Below are 23834 nucleotides of genomic sequence, written 5' to 3'. Positions count from 1 at the left end.
ACTTGTAACAAACAACTTGCAAATGTCCCAATTGGGAGAGGGTGTGTGGAATTTTCAAAGAGTTTAATTCAACTTTCATGTTATATATTTTGGATGCATTTGTGAGTTAATAAACGTAACAGGTTGTGTACACTTGGCACATAATATCTAAATATCGATAAATCGATTGGTATGGCCCTGAATCGAATCGAATAGTAATCGTATCGCAGAATTTTTTTAGGTATCTGCAAATATCGTATCACTGGCTGAGAGAATCGATATCGTATCGTGAGGAACTGTCCGATTTACACCCCTAATATTTAACCCAGTGGTTCTTTATGACAACCAAAAATATGTGAGATAGAATTGTGATACAACTGCATTTTCTGAAATGTATGAAACTAAAATAATAAGATGACAACAATAATAATATAAACAAAATAATTAAATCACAACCATAAACACACGTTTGTGCTGTTTTGTGATTGCTGCAGTGAATTACCAAGTAATCAAACATCTAATCAAGGTTATTTTGAAATCAAATATTATAGTAATTTCGTAAGCCCTAATCTGCATGTATAACCAATTACCCATCTTTCAAAGCAGCAGAGGGAGATTGGTTTTGAACTAAAATGATTTCTTCCTGTTGCTATTTTTGTCATATAGGCTTTTTCCAAAAGAAATATAGATGATGGCAAAAATATAGATAGATGATGTCCTCTGCCTCAATGATATGAATGTTTGACTGAAGTAGCTGTGTCATCTCCATTGCATTAATTTCATTCTCAGCTCAAGGACTTCAAAGAAGCCCATTGCTCAGATTGTCCCTAATGAGAGCACAGCACAACACCTCAAAGGCTGAATCTGCCAGGAGATCTCATCTGACAGTCTGCTTGCCTGTAATGGAACAAATGGTGGGAGTGTAAAAAAAAAAAGAAAAAAGGATGAGATGAGATGCCTATGTGCCTTTTATCTCAGCACAGTGGGAATATTCTCAGACATTCTCTGTTTGAGGGCAACATTTTTTATCTCTCTCTTTTCCTTCTGTATCTTTCTTGCATTGAGACATATGCAAATCACAAGCAACCATGAATAGAAAGAAAGTTTGCCAAAAGATGGTTAAAATAGCTTCAGCACAGGCCAGGAATCTTCATGTATGTAGAAAAAATGCATTGAATTATGTATATTTTTGCATTTGGATATTTTATTCTAAAACAAAACAAGGATACTTGATGAGTTTTAGCAATGTAAAGGCAAAAAGGCCCTCAGGTGGATCCGTTTAAGTCCACTTTTAGACATACACTATTGAACTTCCCCTCGGGGGAATCCCCACCGTCATTTTGTGTTCATCTTCGTCAAGTGGACTTGGGACGTTTATCTGGACAGTCTACTTAATATATACTCTTCATGCAGATCAATACTCAATGCAACAAGATTGTGACATCACAGCAGATCACGCTAAATTTACGCCCACCCCACACAACTCTAGTGTATGATATTGGAGTTATTTTGACATTTACCGCATAATAGTTGTAGCTACCTGATGTCACTGTTCATGGGTCTGTGTGTTCATCCTTGCATGTTTTGCGGTTCTGTCTGTGACCTGATTGGCTGTCTGCGTTGCTAGGCAACTCATTGCGCTGATGAGTTAATCAGGTCAACCACACCTGGCACTCATTATCTTTCTCCTTATATCTACCTTTGTTTTTGCTGTCATTCTTTGTCAGATCGTTGTTGGTTCATGCCTGTCGTTTTCTTTGACGTCTAGAGTCTAGTTCCTGTTCCAGTTTGTTTTGCCTCTTGTTCATGCTGGATTACCTGCTGTTATCATTTTTGAATTCTCTCTGGATGTACTGGTCGGAAGTCTGCGCCACCAGCCCGCTGCAGTCTGATCCTCGCTGCCAATCTCTTACCTGCTATTCTGCAACATCTGACCATCTCTCTACTATGTTTATTATATTTAATAAACTCTATTGATTGCATTCACTACTGGACCCGTTGTTATTTCGCTGACACCTTAAGCTGACCTCTGACACAGTTATAGCTATTGTATTATTATTTTTGTTTGTGTATTTTAATATTTTATATAAATATATGAATTTTTGATTTATTTACATTTTTTAACAGCCCAAGCATACATGCAGGCCTATAGAATGGTGTGTAAACAGATTTATAAGGAAAAGAAACTGTATACAGTGGTGGTCAGAATTAATGGCACCCCTGGTAAATATGATCAAAAATGCCTATAAAACAATTAATCTGTATTGCTTATCCTTTTGATCTTTCATTCAAAAAATTTAAAAGAATCTAACCTTTCATTGAAGTAAAAGTGGGGGGTAATTCACATTATAAAATAAATGCTTTTCACCAAAACACGCTGGCCATAATTATTGGTTCCCTGTTATTAAATACTTTTTGCAACCTCCTTTTGACAAGATAACAGCTCTGAGTTTTCTTATATAATGCCTGATGAGTTTGGAGAACAACTGACAAGAGATCAGAGAGCATTCCTCCATACAGAATCTCTCCAGATCCTTCAGATTCACAAGTTCATGTTGGTGCTTCTTTTCTTCAGTTCACCCCACTCATTTTCTATAGGGTTCAGTTTAGGGGACTGGGACGGTCATGGAAGAAGCTAAATTTTGTGGTCAGTTACCCATTTTTGTATTGATTTTGATGTTTGTTTTGGACCGTTGTCCTGATGGAAGATCCAACCACAGCCCATTATAAGATTTTTTATCTGTCGGTATTTGCTAGAATCCATAATACTATGAATCTGAACAAGATGTCTAGGACATCCAGCAAAAAAATAGGCCCACAACTTATAAGATCCAGCAATATATTAAATTGTACACATGGGGTACTTTTTATCCCTGTTTGCACCAAACACTGCACCAAACACATCTGATGGGTTTGCTGCCAAAAAGCCTTTTTTTTTGTTTCATCTGACCATAGAATCCAGTCCCTTTTGAAGTTCCAGTCACGTCTGATAACTGAATATGCTGGAGTTTGGTTTTGGAGGAGCGAGGAGGATTTTTCTTGAAACCCTCCCAAACAACATGTGGTGATGTAGGAGTTGTTTGGGAGGGTTTCAAGAAAAATCCTCCTTGCTCCTTTTAAGCGAGGAGGATATATATATATATATAATAAAAATATATATATTTTTAGGCTTTCTGACCCCCAAGACTCAAGTAATCTCTGCAAGTAATCTGTGATCCTTGAAGAGTCTTTGGCCACTTAAACTTTCCTCCTTACCGTGCATTGAGACAATATAGACAAACGTCCTCTTCCTGGCAGATTCGTAACATCTTTAGTTGATTGGAACTTCTTAATGATTGCCCGGATGGTCAAAATGGGGATTTTCAATTCAAATTTTTAGCTATTTTCTTACAGCCACATTCTATTTTGTAATGCTCAGCAATCTTTTTATGCACATCAGAACTATATTCTTCGGTTTTACTCATTGTGATGGATGATTAAGGGAATTTGGCCTTTGTGTTTCCTCATATTTAAACTCCTGTGAAACAAGAAGTCATAGCTAGACAATTTCATGTTCCTAGTTTTGTAGGTGTGCTAAAAAAGGTATATATTAATTGTGAATATACTTCAGATGTATTTTTTCTCGTAAAATTTTTTAGGGGTGCCAATAATTGTGGCCAACGTGTTTTGTAGAAAAACATTTATTTCATAATGTGATTTCCCCCACTTTCAATTATTTTACTTTAATGAAAGGTTAGATTTTTGCAAATTTTTTGAATGAAAGATCAAAAGGATAAACAATGTAGATTTATTTTTTACAGGCATTTTCGATAATATTTACCATGGGTGCCATTAATTCTGACCACCACTGTATATAAAAAATCAGCCCCATAACGGATTCCAAGGTGATCAAGAGCTTAGGGTGTTCCATTTAAATGCATTTCAAGTTGTTCCACCACTTATGAAACTTAAGCAATGATGTACATTCGAGTGAACGAGACGGAGGGAAGTTATTAAGAGAAGGGCATACAAATTGGACTTAAACACAGCCGTGTTCGTGTTCCCTTTCAAGGGAACTCGCACTGCGTCGATTGAAACTAAGGGAACACTTTGCGTGATGATGTCTTAAAACACATGTAAAATCAGTCCAATGGTGTGGCGGAACGTCAGAGACGGGTAGCGTCATGAACCAGGAAACTATAAAGCCTGGCTAAATAAAGTCTATCTTGTCTATTTGGTGTTGTATATTATGGCGGGTAAGCAGCTGCAGTTCAGGCTGTGTAGGCACCCCAGCCCGTGCTATTTAATGGATGGGGACACAAATGTTCTGTGTGTTGCTTGTTTGGGTGAGGAGCATGCACAGTGAGCGCTCAAGCACTTACAATGTGGACACGCCGATCCTGCCTGGCGTTCTTTCGCGATCAGGCTCGCGTTCCCCAAGGCTCGAGTCCCGCTCCTGCCGAGGCATAGCGGAGGCTTCAGACTTGGGGTTCGCAAATGGATGTGACAGCGAGGTTAGAGATGGGCCCAGCCTTATCTCTGCATTCACCTAACAGATCCAGTGCCTTCTCTCAGGGTTTGGAGCACGCACTACAGTTACTTTTGCCCTGATTGAAGGACCGACACTGCAGCTATCCCATTACGAGGAACTGGATGTTGTTAGTGTCGAAGCAGGAGATACTAAGGACTCGTCACCTCAGTCTAATGTTTTTGAGGAGCTTGTTGAGATTGTAACGAGAGTGGTTGAAAGATTAAGCATCGATAGGCCGGACGCTTCCTGCCCTCTCGTTCACAATCTTAACGCAGAGGCCTTCCGCTTTCCCAGATCGTGTGATAAACCAGTTTCATATTGAGTTTATAGTCCACAAACATCACACTATTCCTCTATCTCTAACTATAAAGAGCACGGTTATGGGGATATGCCAAAGGTGGAAGAGACGCTCGCGAGCTATCTCTCCCCTGAATCAGCATCTTTGCTTAAGGACCCGGTATTACCCACCAAGCCAGTTAGAACAACATCAGCTTTTGTGGGTAAGGCTTATTCAGCTGCTGGTCAGGCTACAGCGTGCCTCCATACAATGTCACTGCTGCAGGCTTACCAGGCTGAATTGTTAGGAGAACTTGATGAGGGCGGGGGTATTGGCCCGAACCCTGTTTGCGAACTGCGTCAGGCTACAGATTTGTCTCTCAGGGCCACCAAGGAGATGGCTAAAACTATCAGCCGTTCTATGGCAGCCCTGGTGGCCACTGAGAGACATCTCTGGCTCAACTTGAGTAATATAAAGGAAAAAGATAAAAACTTTTTAATGGATGCACATCTGTCACAGTCTGGCCTCTTTTACAACGCAGTGAATTTGGTTGTCGAGAGATTTCAGGAGTTAGCTAAACAGGCGGCTGCATTCCAGAAACTCCTTTCCCGCCGCACACATGTCTCCGGGGCTGATGAACGGGAGCAGGATCTGCTCTGAGAGTTCTGAACTGGATCCGAGAGTTCTGAACGAATCAGTCATGCAGCTAAAGTTCAAAATGTTAACACTGAGACAATCGTGCCACAGATCAGATCTGAGGACTGGTTTGTCACGATAGATCTCAAGGACGCATACTTCCACATTTCCATTCTTCCTTATCACAGGAAGTTCCTGAGGTTTGCTTTCGGGGGCAAAGCATACCAATATCGAGTTCTTCTGTTCGGCCTAGGACTATCACCCCGCACTTTCATGAAATGCGTAGATGCAGCTCTGGCGCCACTGTGTCTGCAGGGTATTCGCATCATGTACTACATCGACGACTGGTTGATTCTAGCTCAGTCGCATCAGTTGGCAGTATGGCATCGAGATGTTGTTCTCGCCCACATGACAGAATTGGGGTTACGGTTAAACGCCAAAAAGAGTGTGCTTTCTCCACTATAGAGGACCACTTATCTGGGCGTGGTTTGGGATTCTATGGTGATGCTGGCATGCCTATCACTGGCACGCATAGAGTCTATCCTGTCAGCCATGAAAAGAATAAAGCTAGGTCAGTCAAACAGTTTCAGAGACTGTTGGGTCTGATGGCAGCAGCGTCCAATGTGATTCCTTTTGGCTTGTTGTACATGAGACCCTTGCAGTGGTGGCTCAGGACCAAAGGGTTTTCCCCGAGGGGCAACCCCTTTCGCATGATCAAGGTTACGCGGTGATGCCTACGTAGGGCTGGGTATTGTTCAAAATCTTTAGATCCGGTACCAATTTCGATACCTCAGTTTCGATCCCGGTTCCTAGCGATACTTTTTTCGATACCAATTTTATGAAAATATGAAATTGAACAAGATTACATAACACATTACCTCAGAAAAACTTTGGTTTTAATTTTTCAGTTTGACTCATGCTCCTAGCCAGTGAAAAAAGGAACAAAAAAAGCACAAAGCAAGAAAAAATGTTTTATAAAGAGCTCATGCTCACCAAAGCTGAATTTTTTTAATAAAAAATACAGTAAAACTTGTAATATTGTAAAATAGTATTACAATTTAAAATCTTTTTTGAATATATTTCAAAATGTAATTTATTGAAATGAATTGAATTCAAAGCTGAATTTTCAAAATCATTACTTCAGTGTCACATCACCCTTCAGAAATATGAAAACAGTTTGCTGCTTAATATTTTGGAAACTATGATAATTTTTTTCATGATTCTTTGATGAATAAAAAATTCAAAAGAACAGCATTTATTTTAAAACAAAATATTTTGTAACATTACACGTTTTAATGTCACCTTTGATAACTTTAATGCATCCTATTCCTTACTGAAAAAAAATTCTGACTAACCAACACATTTTTGAACGGCAGTGTTCATTCAGTAGGTTATTATTTATTGCAATATAAACACTGTCAGAGTGATCAACAAGGTATCTCTTTATTTACCAGTCGAAGACGGAGCAACTTTTATGTTTACTCCGTGCACTGTCAAGGTCTTCATCATATTTGTCGCGGGATACCGGTCTTTGCAGCAATTATTTTACCGCAAATACTGCATCGCGTGCTGTTGGCATCGAGCCTGGAGAAATGTACCCACACTTTTGATCGACTTTTCCACATCTTTAAGGTATTATGTGTGTGTTCTCGCGTCTCATATGAATATGTGCGCGGAGAGTTTGTGTGTGTGTGTGTGTGCTCGCGTGTCAGTGAGTATGTGCGCGAGTTTGTGTGTGTGCTCGCGTCTCATAAGTATGCGCGTGGAGAGTTTGTGCGTGCACGCGCGCGTCTCATATGAGTATGTGCGCAGAGAGTTCCGCGCGTCTTGTGTGTGTAGAGTTTGCGTGTATGTGCCTGCATGTATGCCTACTTCTCATAGGAGAGTTTGGTTTCCCTATTTAGTGTCTCTCCTCTATGGGCTTCCTCTGGAGTTATCCGTCAGGAGGGACCTTCTGTCCCAAACAAAAGGATAAATCATTCACCCTCGACCAGAACTGTGGAACCTGTGGGCTTAGCCTCTGAGGGGGCCCAGCTCATAGGGACAGGTCTCTCAACCGAGGTTGTGAAGATCATTCTACAATCCAGAGCTCCCTCCACGAGGAAACTTTATGCTCTGAAGTAGAGGATGACACGGGAGTGGATTTTCACTCCTGTCCCGTCCCACTCCCATAGAAAGAAATCTTGTCCCATCCCACTCCCAGACCAAAGTTTAAAAAATAATCCCATCCCATCCCGCTCCTGGTAAATTGACTCCCAATCCCATCCCGCTCCTGTTTAAACTGACTCCCGCTCCTGTACCGCTCCCATATACGGCAATTTTCGCTTGATGAACGGAGCGATGCTTGGCTGATTCTTTCCCGAATTTGCCTTGCAAGTGTGCTTCTTCAGACCGCTCGTCCCTGAATCACTTGCGTACTTGACTAAGACTAAGCATGTCTTACAAGCAGCGTACATTGTGCTATCACCGTCACATTCTACTCTCATAAACTTAATTAATATTCAGACTTTCCGACCAGTTCTGTGAACTTAATAGACATGTCATTACTTCTGACTTTGCGCTGTAAATCATTTTTGGCCACATCGACTTCTCCGCGGCTGTTAGCTCCCTCCATCACTGCTCTTTGAATTACGGCGGTAAGCCGTGACAAAAAGCACTGATGGCTTCTGGGACGGCTGGGTCGTGTAGTTATTTTTTAATTGCGTTACATTGTAGGCGTATTAAAAGGAAACTACAAAATGATGCATTTACTTTTTTCTTTTTTTGTCGTCTTTGCTATTGGTTGATTCCCGCTCCCGTCTGCTCCCGTTAACCATTTATCCTGTACCGTCCAAATCCCGTGATTGATAGCAAAGATGACTCCCATCCTGCAGGAATCCCACGGGAATCCCGTGACCCGTGGGATTCCCGAAAAAATGTCAGCCTCTACTCTGAAGTGGAGAGTCTTCACTTCATGGTGTAGTGACCATCAGTTGGACCCAGTTAACTGACCGGTTGGTACAGTGCTGGACTTCCTCCAAGAGCGGTTCACTGCAGGTCTATCCCCGTTTACTTTAAAGGTTTACTTTAAGGTTACTTTAAAGTGCTTACTACATTCCTTTAGGTGGAATGTCATGAGTGCCCCTCTAGGACGTTTGTGATGCATAAGGGTGGTCCTCACCGCATACATTCATCAGGTTTTACTCTTTGGACCTGGACTCTACACCAGGTTCTCGGGTGCTTTCGTCCTAGTGCAGCAGGAGGACGTAGATAAAATAAACATGGCAGCATCAGAGAAAGGAATCAGAAAAGAACCATCTGCGTTTAAATCAAGTGTATGGACTTTCTTTGGATTTTTTAACAAGGAGGGGACAACTGAGATGGATATGAAACATGGGATTTGCAAGGAGTGTCGAATGAAAATAAAATACTCTGGGAATACCACCAACATGAGGGCTCATCTCACACGCCACTATCCAGAGTTAGCGTTAGCCGAGGACGCTAATGCTAAACCAACCAACACTGGACACACTTAGCTTGACAAAGCTACCTCCCAATTCAGAGCGAGCAAAGAAAATAACTCAAGCCATCGCTTACTTCATGTTCAAAGACCTGCGCTAACATTGCTCACCTCCTGCAAAATGCAGGATGGGAATGGGGGATTTCAGACAAAAACCTGGTGGCTGTCACCGACAATGCTTCTAATATGGCCGTCGCCATTCAGTTAGCGGGACACCTCCACGTGAAGTGTTTCGTGCACATGCTAAATCTGGCGTTGCAGCGGGCGTTTAATCTGCCAGCAGTGGCCAGGCTCATGGGGAGAGTACAGCGAATAACCGGCTTTTTCAACAGAAGCACAGTGGTAAACCACGCTTTGGAGAAAAAACAGAAAATGTTACAGCTCCCAACCCATAAACTGAACACTGATGTCAGCACGAGATGGAACAGTGCTTATGAAATGCTACTGCGGTTTCTTGAACAGCAGCCTGCTGTTTGTGCAGCGCTGTTGTCTCCTGAAGTAAGAAAGAATAGCACAGATGTCTTCACATTGAATGAGGCTGATATTGGGAACGCTGAAGAAATTGTGCGTGCATTGAAGTCGATGCAAGTGGCGACCACTTTGATGTCTGAGGAAATCCTACTCTCTCACTCGTAGCACCGCTGCTTGCACAGTTGTTACATGACACACAGGACAACATTGGGTACACAGCGCTGATCAGAGACGTCAAACAAAGCATCAGTCAAGATCTTAAAAAGAGATGTGCCAGTGCAGCAGAGAAGAACACCCTCTAAACAGCATCATCCCTGGACCCGCAGTTTAAAACCCTACCATTCCTGTCCTCGGAGGAGAGACAGGAAACCTTTGCCAGAGTGGTTGCAGAGGCTGTAACACTTCAGGTAATCAAACATTATTAATTTAATAACAAATGATCATTTCGACGGAAGTGAATCAATCAAAACTAACTCTAGCTGGAAAATTACATTATTCAAGAATGGCTATAAAGCCAAAACAATCTCCGTTAACCTTAAATTATATGTTTATCTTTGTAAAGCTGCTTTGAAACAATCTACATTGTTAAAAGCGCTATATAAATGAAGATGACTTGACTTGACATAAATTTTAACCCACATGTCATTGCTGTGCTAACATTGTAGTCATATTAGTAAAGATAAAAAATAAAGACAAATTAACTCTAAATTACTAAAGAGAAATAACATTTACTGCATGTTTATCTAAACATACAATACATATTTATTCACACTCATTGTGTGTGTTTGTGTGCGTGTGCGTGTGTGTGTGTGTGTGTATTCTACAGGAAGAAATTTGGCAGCAGACTATCTCTGAGCCAGAAGTCCAGGAGCATCAGGAGGAACCGGGCTACACTGAAGAGGATCCCGGACCCCCTGTCATACCAGAAAAAATTCTGACATTTCTTCACTGTCCAAATGTTTTTGAACTCTTTTAGTCCACCTTAAATGCAAACAGTTCAGTTGGACAGGTGTATGCAACATTTATCACAGGTTCATGTAAGTGTTTGTTAGTTAGTCGGCTTGACAATCACATTTTGCGGCAATAAAATTGATGTGACATGAACAAACAGATGTTGACAAAGTTTTCCTTTCCGGACATAATTTGAAGTTGGAAAAAGGTAATAAATTGCAATATATTGCAGAATATCGCAATATGTTAAACCTCGCAATAATATCGTATCGTGACCTAAGTATCGGGATAATATCGTATCGTGGTGCCTCTGGTGATTCCCGCCCCTAATTTGATACAAAGCCAAAGAAGGTGAAGTGAGAACTTTGATCAAAGAAATTAGGGATTTAAAAAGTGTGAATAGAGAGGGGTGAGTATGTGCAGTTTAAATGAGGCAGTTTGCATCACAAAACAATAGAGACAGTAGACTGAATGGATGTTTAGAAGATGTGAATAAACATTAGTTTATTTTAGAGTCTTCTCTAAATAAAATCCCATGACATGGTCTAAAACAATATTTCATAAAACATGATCAGGCCTGTGGCTTTAATTGTATTGCATTTCTAGACTGCAACAAGGCCAATTTTTTTAGAGTTCCCATAGCATCAGCTACTGACATAGCGTTGAGGAAACATTATTTATTCAACAGTCTTTGATTGTTTGTTACGGTCACAGTGAAATTCCTCACTGGTGTCCCAAAATTAAAAAAAGAACAGAGTCATCTGACACTCTCACACTCACTTTAGGTGACTTGTGACCAAACTCAAAATATTAATTTGGTGCCACCTGTGAGACCCACAAATTCTGGTGCCTGTTGTGAGAAACTGCTTAATTAGTGGTGCTCATGCACACCACCAGGGCTTGACATTAACACTCGCCAACTTGCCATATGCGTGTGGAATTCAGAAGTGGCGTTTAACGCAGTCCCTCCTACTAGCCACTTGTGAGGGTTGAATTTTATATATAATATATAATTTTTTCAGTTGTAGTCTTATCAAAAGACATGTAAAATAATAAACTAAGTGCAATGTAGTGTTGTCAAAAATATAGGTTTTTGGATACATATCAATACTGAAATATCTGATATGCTTCCAATACTCATTTTCCACAGAATAGATACACAATACCAGCTGCTCTTTCTCTCTCTCATCTCTTTGACAGCGAGTTGACACACAAACCTGTCTCCCCTCACTCACTCATTTCATTTGCACCGGATGAATAGTGTTGCAGTTAAAGGGCTTGTATATGCACAGACCCGTCGCTATGGGAGGGCCATAGGGGGCCGGGCCCGCCCCAAAAAATGCTTGTGCCCCCCCACTTGAGGCACAGATAATTTGATTTTAATTTAATTTTAATATTTTCATAGTTGCTAATTTTGTGTTGCATTAATGTTGCATTCTTTATCATTAAAATATTAAAAAATATAAGAAACAATGGTGTGATTTAGTTTGATTGATGGGAATCTACACTGCAACAGCCTATCACGGCCTTACAAAAGAACGGTAGGCTACGTACGTGACATACAACTAAGCCACTCAGCAGTTACCGTGCATTTTTGAAAGCTGTTTCAAAACGAGTTTTCGCCGGCTTACTCGCTTCAGTTCCTTCCGAGTGGAATGATACTTTGATGAGGAGCTTCTGCTCGGAGAAACGCTTCCTCTCGCTGTACTGGGACTGGAGAGAGGACAGCGCTGCCTCCACTCAAAGTATCTGTGCAAGTGTGTGTGTGTGTGTGTGTGTGTGTCATGGCAATGCATATCCCTCTGTTGACTGCTTTAAAATGCAATGTTTGAGAGATGCTTCTAGTGTTAGTGTAGTCAATCTAATATGTTGTGTAGTCAAGTGTTTTATGGATATTCATAACATTGCTTCTGTGTAATGTGGTGTAGGCTAGGCTACCTGGTCATATTGCTGTTGGTTATATGTTTAACATGATGATTACGTGCTGCGCGACTAGAGATGATTATTAAATAAGTTATACATACTGTAGGCTAATAATAATTGTGCCCCCCCAATACATTTCATATGCCCCCCTTAAGACTGAGGTCTGGCGACGGGTCTGTATATGCACAAATTTCATACAGAAAAAGATGTCATTCCCTCAACATTGGAACGAGGCCAAAACTTCACATTGAGTGGCAACGACATAAAGATGTTGTTAACTTAACATAAATGATATTGGTGCCATGGTATATCACATTCCCATAAGTTAATATGTCTTGGCTACGACAAAACGAAGTTAAGTGGTCCCTTCCCAGTCACCATAGAGGCTTGTCAACTTGCAACATAAATTTTAGTCATTTAAGACAAAAACGCATACAAGAATTAAAGATGCAAAGTAAGCCTGAAACTTTACCTGACACAGTCCTGACAACCTCAGTGGTATTCCTCAGGCCAACAAAGGAGAATTGATAAAGACGCCAGGAGCGGATGTCTCCAACTTCCACAGAGCTGCGCTTCCACTTGTATACAATCTCCTCCTTGGGGTAGCCATCTGCAAAAAAATTAGAGTTGGTCTAGAAAACTACATAGAAGCAAACATTTAAAAATACTCTATAATTTCAGACACCATGCTTTGGAGGTGCTGTGAATACATTCATCCAGATTTCTTTTAAAAACCCCCCTGTAGTCAATCATTTTATCCTTTAAAAACAATATTTGATCACCAAAACGACATATTTAAAGTTTTTTTTCCAGTAAAAAAAAAAAATTCTTCATGCATTAAAATAGCATGAATGTAACTCGAAACCCTTGCTTCATTTAGTACACGTGGAACCATGAATATGCTAATTATCCCCGTCTCCACTCACTCTCATCAGCTCACAGATCCACTCCGTCAAGTTACTGAGGTAAACGCTGCAACTGTATCGCTCTTTACATCGTCGGACACATAATGTGATTAATATGATTAGCCTTCTAAAAATCATTAGAAACGCTTTGAACAACACAATGTCAGTGGAGAAAGGCATAGTTCATCATAACATCATAATATTATACCGATATATTGCTAAATCTACCTGACTTTTTATATCAACAGAAAAATATACCGGGATGACCTGGCTTCTCTTGAGACTCCACTACTAGTTCGCTGTTAATGATATGCTAAAACCCATACCCAGGGCTGCCAACTCTCACGCATTGAGCGTGAGACTCACGCAATTGACCCAATTCTCACGCTCTCACGCCACACCCCCGATTTCTCACGCTGAAGTGTCAACCCGGTCGGTCAAATGCCTGAAAGATGAGTTTATCTATATATCTACCTGTTGAGACACTCGTGATCGATTTATGATAAATAGTTTAAATAAAGTTTAAAATGCTTCCGGCGTTCATATATTTCATAATAAAATTACATGAATACACTACCCTTTCTGAAATACAATTATTTGTCATCATTCATAGATTTCATGTTAAAATAATATGCAGACGACTACAACTGATATATTGTTTGCATTCATAGATTTCATGTTTAAATATGTTACTGATGTTACTGATGTTATTTTTGTGTCTATTATTTCTCAGGAAGAGGCAAAGCTGTGTGCAAGATTTCTTTCATCAAAAGGATGTCACCGTTTCAAAGTATTTTTTTTTGAAAATTAAAAGTTTGAAAATAAAAGTTTGAAATATTAATGGTAGAAGTTGTACTTTTTATTTATTGGAACGTTAGCCATGAATCAGATAATCCAAAAAATAACCATTAGATTAATCGGAAAAATAATTGTTAAGGTTTGTTCACACCAGACGCGAATAGAGCGTCTAGCGCGTCTAGCACGAGTGATTTTTTTTGATTTTTTTTTTTACTTTATTTATTTACCAGGGACAACGTACAAAATACATTAATCTTACGAAAAGATGTTTTGTACCAGAGTTAAGTCAATGCAAAGACGTGTTACGTGCGTAAAAAATTCCTGCGGTGCGAATGAGGCGTAGAGCGCGGCGCGGTAGAATAGCGCCAATTGAGCGTCTGGCGCGTTATGCGCGAATTATTTATTTTGTGCATTCACGCGTTTGACGCGAATTCGCGTCTGCCGCCCGAGTTGAAAAATCTGAACTTCTGCTTCAATTTGCGCCGTGTTAACCATTCAGGAGCCAGCTTGACGACAGGTCATCAAACTGGTCGCGCGGGACAGGCGGAAGTACCGCTGAAAGTGGCCGTCATCCAGGCATTGCTCATGGAGCAAATGGTGAAACTCGCCAAACTGGGTTTACCTCTGAAGGGTCTGGTGGACCCAAATACGGCGACGATGATCCCTATGCCGCTGTTCTGCTCTCCAGAGCAAATACAGAGCGGTGACTCTCTCGATGAATGCTCGATCAACATTAGCCGTCTTGTAAAAAGATGGCTGCCAACAGATTTCGCCTCCGACGCACGTGACGCGCGTAAATTTCGCTCTTGATGCGCGAATGGATTCAAAGTGTACACGCGTATAACTAGACGCAGCAGGCGCGAATTTGACGCTCAATTCGTATCTGGTGTGAACGCACAGTTAGATTGGTCAACTAATTGAAAAACGAATCAATAGATTAATCAACAACAAAAATAATGGTTAGATGCAGCCCTACCCTAAAGTCTTTATGTCTGGGCTTGGCTGGATCATTACAAAATACCAATATTATTTTTTTTCACATGCCTTCATGAATCGTTTGCTATGTGCTTTGGATCATTAGTTTTCCCTAAAATGACTCGCTTCTATTGCCTATTTATTTCTATGTTAATAGGATCTTGAATTTATCTTTTCACCACTATGCTTGACAGTAGCAATGGTGTTTAACTGTATTGTTACACTATTGTGCACACCAAACATAGCTTTACGTTTTCAGAAATTAACCCATATAGCAACTGAGAGTGCTGAAAACATTTTTGATGTCTGCACAGTTCATAGGACAGAGCTCTGTTTGCTATCTCATCAGTTTATTTCCTTTAATACATTTATTTGATGCTGTCAGTAGCTGATACTATGGAAACAACCTCCAGGTGTGATAATTGTCTGAAGCCCACATAAAATCACACCAATTCATTTGCTGATGGCACTAGTGCTACCCTCCTAGTTGCTGTGTGAGCACGGCACTAGCGCTATGAATGAATCATGCACTAATGAAACGTAAGGACTTGTCCGCACCATCGCTGCTCAGACCTTAGAGTGCAACACAATGCTGTTTCATCAGTGTGTGCCTCTGTGTTCTCGCTTATTACAATTGAGAACACTCACAGCAAGTGTTTTTACTTTTTCCATGTAGAAACTTATGGCTCTATGGCAGTTTTATTCCAATGGCAGACCACTGTCCCAATCCCAATTTTACCATTTCTACAGATTAAAGTAAGTAGTGCGTCAAAACAACGGGGCGGTACACACCACAATGATATTTTGGAACCAAAATTGCTTCATTCATGCCCTTTCTGCTCTGTGCTCGTTGCTTCTCTCTCTCTCACTCGCTAAAAACGTAAAGCGCCACACTAAGAGCTGCAGATGGTGTGGTTATTTTAACAACAGTAGCAGAAACACAGTGTGCAGCAAAATACCGGTAGATACATTCGCTAAAACACTACAGAAAACAAGAATGCAGCTAATAAAAATATTTTTATCCGTCAAACAGATGACTCTGACCGTTTAACTAACTAACTAAACCAAGTTAAGGTGTGGCGTATCCACTCCAGGGAGTGAAACCCCCAAATCTACTCCAGAGATTGTAAGAGAAATTCCCGAATTTTCTCCAGTGTAAGAAATTCCCCAGTTCGCTCCAGTGAAAGAAATTCCCCAGTCTGCTCCAGTGAGAGAAATTCCCCAGTCCTGGTATAAACAGCCCTCATGTAAAGACCAGCGACTCTCCCTGCGTGACTCCAATGAGCAAAAACAAGGCACTTGAGTATTGTTTTTCTTTCCTTTTATACAGCTTGTTCTCATCTGCTTGTTCTTTTGACCTGTTTCTCACTAAGTGCTTCCAAATCGCTACTATTACTAACACTCGTAAATCATGTCTCACGTAGAATGTAGCCCCATCCTAACAAACTCTGTACTTTCCCTGTGATTCTAGTACATTACTTTTTCTTTTGGTCTCTGTAATTGCCAGCCTGCTGCAAATCAGACTACATTACATCTATTACTATTCAAGTCTCAGCCTCATGACCCTGACTGAGACCTGGATCAGACCAGAGGACACTGCCACACCTGCAGCCTTCTCCACAAACTTCACTTTTTCACACAGCCCTCGTCTGACTGGGAGAGGTCAAGGTACTGGTCACTGTGTCACTGTGTGACAACAGCTCATTTGATTTGCATGCAATTACTATCACCAGTCTGAAGGAATACAACTTTGTCAAATGTTTAATTTAACTTCTAATACTATCATATATAAACTGAGAAAGTTCTGTAAATTGAATTTAGCATTCAGCTGTGGAGCACGAAAGTCCTGTCTTATTCTGTGTCTCTATATACAGCTGTCAGACGGGTTTTCTTTCTATTGTAAGTTAAATGAAACATGTTAGTGAAACTCTTGGAGACTCTCGCGAGCTTTTGTCTTAGCAAGAGAGAGTCCTGTCATTCCTGTTCTGGAGTCTCAGGGTTTGAATAGGCTTTTTTCCCTCTCTCTTTTATACAGGTTCCTAAACCTGTATATGAGTTTCCACCATCACAATGTAATCCCTCCCTCTTATAATGTATATATATTACAATGTTTGACTCAAGAAGTCAGACGATGTTGGTATGACTGCAGCGACAAGCAATAAAAGAACTTCTGCTTGGAAAACGTCCTCCGTCTCCTGGTCTGAGCTTCTAACTTTTCTACAAGGAAAAAGTTCACTACAGATGGTGCCGTGACCCGGATATAATTAACTTCACCTGAATCCAGATTGGAATTCAAGCTCAAAGATCTGACTGCATTCCAGAGAGAATCTTACCTGAATCCAGAACTGAAATCTCCACTAAACAAAGACTGAGTTCCAGAACTGAAATCTCCACTCAACAAAGACTGAGTTCCAGAACTGAAATCTCCACTCAACAAAGACTGAGTTCCAGAACTGAATCCTGAAACTTCAAAGCTCAACAAAGAACAAACTTTTTTTGACTGAGTTCCAGACGGAATCCTTTCCGTATAAACAACGATTTGGTGAGTTTCACTCTATTCAAAGAACCACTGAAGACCAGTACAATCCTCTGCGCCGTCAGAGAACAGTTATCAGACAGCTGCAGTGTCTGGCTAACAAAGTTACCCTTTAAAAGTTTATTTTAAAGATGAAAGTATAGCCTCTACGTTGCAAGAGAAGGTATCCTCTAAAGTTAGGGAAGGTTAACATTACGTGTTAATATTGGTGAACCTCTGTTCAAACAGGGATGTGTTTATCCTCTAAAAGTTAGGAAGGTGAAAGATCCTTTACATTTCCTTTTAGAGAAGATTAGCGTAGCGTGCTAATATTTTGTGTGTTACCCTTTGCTCTGGGCAAGGAAGGTTAACGGTGTTATCGAGTGTAGCCTCTTTTGAGCAGAGAAGATTTAGTGTTTTTGTTTGTTTTATCCTCTAAAAGTTAAGAAGGTGAAATATCCTTTGCATTTTTCTTTTAGGGAAGATTAGCGTAACATACTAATAGTTTGTGATGTGTTGGTAACAAGGAAGTTTAACAATAGTTGATTTGTGTTAACAAGTGTACCCTCTGTTGATCAGAGAAGTTTTAGTGTTTTTGATTGTGTGATAAAGAAACATCACAAAATGGTTAGAAAAAATGCTCGGCTGGTTCCAACAACGGAACAAGGTGGTCTTGCTACTCCTTTGTGGTCAGATAGCGAATTTAAAACACTGTTAGGAGAACAGATGGATCTAATAGTCACTGAAAAAGTTAGACAAGAACTAACACAGAAATATGAGATTCATCCAGATAAGATTTGGTCTGTAGAAGAGTGTAAAAAGGTTCTATGAGCAAGTGTTCGCAAGAACAATGTGGAAGCAATTATCTGTTGTCACAGAGAATTTGTTTTAGCAGTAGCTACACAACAGTCTCAGCATAACTCAGAAGTAGAAAAAGAGAACAAAGAGCTACGTGCTAGAATTTCTTCTTTGACTAAGAAATTGAACCGCAACAAACCTATAGAAAAAAATTATGTAGAAGAAGTTAGTCAGCCGGATAACATTTACCCTGACTTACGAGCGTTCTTTGAAACAGATGCGGCTCTCCGCCCAGTAACTGATGTGCCTGTAAATTCAGTGAATGTGTGTGGTGCTAGAAAGAGATCGCAGGGAATTGAGGGAACTGAAAGTGTTCCTCTCAACTCTTCTGTTGTCCAAATCCAAACAGTTGCAAAAGCACTTGGACCTAAAGACATAGAGCGACTGTCCCAGAGCCTACCTTCAGCACGTAAACAGTTTTCTGAATTTAGAAGAATATTAATCAGCAAAATGCGTCTATATGGTCACACAGTTAATGTCACAAATTTTAACTGAAACTGAATTCAACAGTTTTGAATCTGCCGTGACTTCTGAACTACAACATGCCAGTAGAAGTGATATGAGAGAAGGTGTTTTGAAAATCCTAAAGAATATCTTAGGGCCCAAAATAGATTGGTCTAGAATTACTATCTGTGTACAAAAGAAAGATGAAAATGTGTGCGAATATACTGAGAGGTTTTGTCAGTCAGCTGTAACGTACAGTGGAATAGTGGATGACTCTGAAAGTGTGCTTGATGACAAAGGACCACTGATTCGTATCTGGTCAGATGGTCTTGTTGCTGAATACAGATTAGCTTTGCCATTCCTAGATATAGCTTGGTCTAACAGAACTCTCAGAAGTAACTTAGACAGTTTGGCAGCATGGGAAAGAGATGCTGATGTTAAAGCCAAAGTGAGAGTAGCAGCAGCAGCTACATTTAGCACAACGCCACCAGTAAACAGGTGGTCTAAAAAAGAAGGCAAATGCCACTACTGTGGAAAATTAGGACATTGGGAGAAAGAGTGTAGGAAGAAGTTGCAAGATACAAAAAGTAATGCTATGCATAATTCTGTGCTGTGAGTAGCTACCTTTCACCTGTAATCCATCATAATGACAAAAGAATTTTTGTGAAAGGTAGCATACAAGAGAAAGAAATTGATTTTTTGCTTGATACAGGTGCAGAGATTACAATAATTCCAACAAAATTGGCTAAAGGTTTAGACATACCGTACAAGAAAACCAAACTTTCTTTAACTGATGTAGTAGGTGAAGATTCTGTTTTGTATGAAACCCCGCCCATAGAGGTACAATTTGGCCATAAAACTCTGACTACAAAACTGCTATGTGCTCCATTAAACACAGGTGCAATTTTAGGCATGGATCTCCTGAGACAGGTACATCTAACTTTAGACATGTCCTCAGAATCTGCTAGCATTCAAATTTCCTCAGCACAAGTTTCTACCAATAATGTAATCCCTCAAGAGTATGCTTTCTTACAGAATCATCCAATTTGGGCTAAAGACAAGGATGATTGTGGTTTGTTGACAGGTGTAGAACCAATAAAATTGACGGGGACTCCACCTCCGGTCACCAAACAATATCCGATCAATAAGGAAGCTATACAGGGGATCAAACCTATTGTAGAAAAGTTGCTGATGCAGGGAGTGCTAGTTAAAACCAATAGTTCCTGTAACTCGCCCATATGGCCCATCAAGAAATCCAATGGGACATGGAGACTTACAATAGACTACAGAGTAGCCAATAAAAATATTAATAAAATCACCCCTCTAGTGGCAGATCCTTCCACAATTTGTAATGGCATACCATTAGAGAGTAAGATCTTTTCAGTAATTGATATGTCTAATGGATTCTTTTCTGTAACGTTGCACTTGACAGCCAGCCATGGTTAGCTTTCACAGTTGACTATGAGCAATACCAGTGGACACGTTTGCCACAGGGATTTCAAAACTCCCCAACCATATACCATCAGGCTGTCAGACGTGATTTGTGTGACCCAGAATGTCCGGTAAAACAGTCCACTATGATCCAAAATGTCGATGATATTTTGATTGCCTCAACAGATCACGAGGTACATCAAACTGAATTGGCATCATTGTTGGACTATTTGCATAAGAAAGGACACAAATGCAGCTTTCACAAAGCTCAAATTGCTAAAAAGCAAGTCACATTTCTGGGTCAAACAATTGGTGCAGGAAATAGATCCATTACACAGGATCGAGCGGCTTCAGTCAAAGCCATACCCCCGCCTACTACCATTAAAACACTCCGATCATTTTTAGGAACAGCAGGTTACTGTAGACCTTGGATTGAAGACTATGCCTCAATTGCACAGCCGCTCTATGACTTGTTGAAAGGCCATGGTAAAGATTCTGATACTGTTTGTATGGAAGAATGTCACCTCAAAGCGTTCAATGATTTGAAGAAAGCACTATGTCAAGCACCAGCATTAGGAATTGCCCAAACTGATAGACCATTTGTGCTTTATGTCCATGAACATTTAAGCTTCATGACTGCATGTCTAATGCAAGATCATGGGGGCAGTTTACGCCCAATTCATTATTATTCTGGTAAACTTGACATAGTAGCTCAAGGTATGGGCCCATGCCTCAGAGCAGTACAGGCAGTGCATCTAGCGCTTCAGGCTTCATCAGGAATGGTGTTAGGACAGTCTGTAAACGTAAGATGTCCACACGCAGTGTCCGCATTAATGAATCAAGCAAAAGTCACTTCTGTCACTTCCTCTCGCTGGGGAAATTGGTTAGCAACTCTCACAGCCCCGAATATTGTCTTACAGCGTGCACCTGTCACGAATCCGTCCTCATGTATGATGTCTGCTATGACTGAAGTTTTGTTAGAGGAGGAAGGAGAAAGGACTCACGATTGTGTTACGCTTACATATACACCTACGAGTGTTGTAAAAGAAACTGCCATAGAGAATTCAGAATTTGAGTTGTTTGTTGACGGTTCAGCTCAAGTAATTGAAGGTAACAGACGAGCAGGTTATGCAGTAACGTCCACTACAGAAGTGTTAGCTTCAGGACGTCTTCCAGATAATTTTTCAGCTCAAGCTGCAGAACTAGTAGCCCTAACAAGAGCATGCACGCTAGCTTCAGGATCAGTTGCTAATACCTACACAGATTCCAGATATGCTTTTGGGGTAATTCATGATTTTGGTGTCATTTGGCAAACCAGACAGTTTCTAACTTCTGCTGGATCCCCCATTAAGCATGCTGAATTAGTGAAAGATCTAATGTTTTCCATGAAACTTCCAAAGAAATTAGCAGTGATCAAAGTGAAAGCACATCTCACAACTAATACTACGGAAGCTAAAGGTAATGCTCTTGCTGATATGGCAGCTAAACAGGCTTGTTTCTATGCAACTGTACAAGTGTGTTCAGGTAGTGCAGCACAGAAGACAATTATGCCTCCTGAATCAATAATTGATCTGTACAAAGACGTTCCTCTGTATGAAGCATGGACATGGTTAGACAAAGGAGCCACAGTGGATTCATCTGGTTGCTGGACCAAAGGGGGAAAGTATGTCGCTCCCGAATCACTGCTGCCATATTTGGCTCAACAAATACACAGTTTAGGTCACAGTGGTCCAGCAACGATGAATCACAGGTTCTCAAATCAGTGGTGGAATCCAAAATTCAGAAATGTAGCCACAGAAACAGCCAAGAGGTGTGTTACATGTCAGAAGAATAATGATATACCAGCAGCCACTACACCAGCAGCACATACCGCAGCTCCACCAGGACCATTTCGTCACCTGCAAGTTGATTACATATCATTGCCTCGTTGTAAGGGAAAAACTGATGTTTTGGTAGTAATAGATACGTTCTCAAGATGGGTAGAAGCTTATCCAACAGGGCGTGCTACAGCTCCACATACTGCTAAATGTCTTGTCACTGATTTCATTCCCAGATGGGGATTACCAGATTGCATTGACTCAGATCAAGGTACACACTTCACAGGACAGATAGTCAAGGAAGTGTCTAGAATGTTGCAGATTAAGTGGAACCTTCACTGCCCATACAGGCCACAAGCATCAGGACAGGTTGAACGATCGAACAGAACAATCAAAACCAGACTAAGCAAAATGCATCAGGAAGGGGTACCATGGGTCGAAGCACTGCCAGCAGTACTGTGTAGTATGAGAGCATCACCTAACAGAACAGTAGGACTGAGCCCTCATGAGATTATTACTGGACGCCTCATGCAGATGCCAGGTGTGATTGATCTTAGAAATGCTGATGTACACATTGCCTCAGATGCCCTGATTGCTTACAGTGAAAACCTAACAAAGGCGGTACAGAGTGCCAGAGGGAGAGTTGAGTCATGTTGGCAGACTCCACCAGAAGGTGGACACACAATCATCCCAGGTCAATGGGTCATGATAAAGTCATTCAGAAACAAGCCGTTAGAACCTAAGTGGCATGGGCCACATCAAGTGATGTTGATAACAGCAGCTGCAGTATTGTGTCAGGGAAGGAAAACCTGGACTCATTGTACACACTGTAAGGTTGTTCCCCCACCAACAGGGATAGGTTAGGACACGGAACCAGTGTGGAGCCCCGGGAAGAACCGAATGCAACAGGCTTCGGCGGGGTTAACCCTGGGCTGAAGACTTCCCTCATAGGCCCTATCCTAGTCCATCCTTACCTCACTGTTCCTTAGTTGTCAAAGGTTTAAGAAATAGGGAAAGAGGGAACAACAATAGCAGACTCAGAAAAGTTTACAACCCTAGTGTTTGAACAAATACTGCTCCACTGTCTAGCAGACTCAGAAAAAGTTCACAAACCTAGTGTTTGAACAAATACTGCTCTACTGTCTTTTGTTTTTCTTTCTTGCTCTGTGCAGATACCATTGATGACTGTCTGGGACCCATATGCACCAACCTCCTCACCTGCGTATGAAGCCACAACCTCCAGAAAACAACTAGACTCACTGCCGAACCAACTATCACGAAAGAAAAAAAAATACACAACGCAGAGACTCACATACGAAACCTTCAGTCATCCATCAACATGATCAAGATTGTCGTTCTACTAAGCATCATAGACATCGCACAAAGTGTGGACTCCAGAAACAACATATTCTTAGAGCTGATGAATATGTCAAGAAATGCCTTTTTTGCTGGGAAGAACGTTTGCATGCCACACGCACATTCAGTAGGTGCGGGAATCCCATGGGTGGCCCACCCTATCTCCAAATGTGACACGTGTACCTTATTCAATCATCATACCAGTGGATTATACAACAAGGATACATGTCACAACATAACAATTCCTCCCGCTTCTCTGTGTTGCATTCCAGGATTACCATCCTGCAACCTAACTTCAGCTACTCCCATCATGACAGATCTACTCCTGCCAATGATGTTCTATTGGTGCGTGGAAAATTATGCTCCAGCATCGACTCCACTGGGTGAAATTCCTCGTGAACGTTGCGGCTTTGTGATTGAAAGAGGAACAGAATCCCATGTGTACGTTACTACCACAGATAAGAAAGAGGAAAATGACTTAGAGTGTTT

At 40.9% G+C, this 23834-nt stretch overlaps 1 protein-coding gene across 4 annotated transcripts in view; it reads right to left on the bottom strand.

Annotated features, from left to right (window-relative positions):
* gabrg2 (gamma-aminobutyric acid type A receptor subunit gamma2) overlaps nt 1-23834 on the bottom strand; it is a 135329-nt gene that overhangs the window by 29894 nt on the left and 81601 nt on the right. For all 4 annotated transcript variants that reach the window (XM_077224863.1, XM_077224864.1, XM_077224865.1 and 1 more), the window contains exon 6: nt 12719-12856. In XM_077224863.1, coding sequence (XP_077080978.1) covers nt 12719-12856 — 138 coding nt within the window. The remainder of the gene's footprint in view (nt 1-12718; nt 12857-23834) is intronic.

The sequence above is a fragment of the Siphateles boraxobius genome, unplaced genomic scaffold (assembly GCF_051911475.1).
Source record: "Siphateles boraxobius isolate OS27281-9 unplaced genomic scaffold, OSU_SipBor_1 92, whole genome shotgun sequence".
NCBI classification, from domain to species: domain Eukaryota; kingdom Metazoa; phylum Chordata; class Actinopteri; order Cypriniformes; family Leuciscidae; genus Siphateles; species Siphateles boraxobius.
The sequence above is the reverse complement of the archived record's forward strand: the minus strand, read 5'-3'. Positions and strand labels throughout refer to the sequence as shown.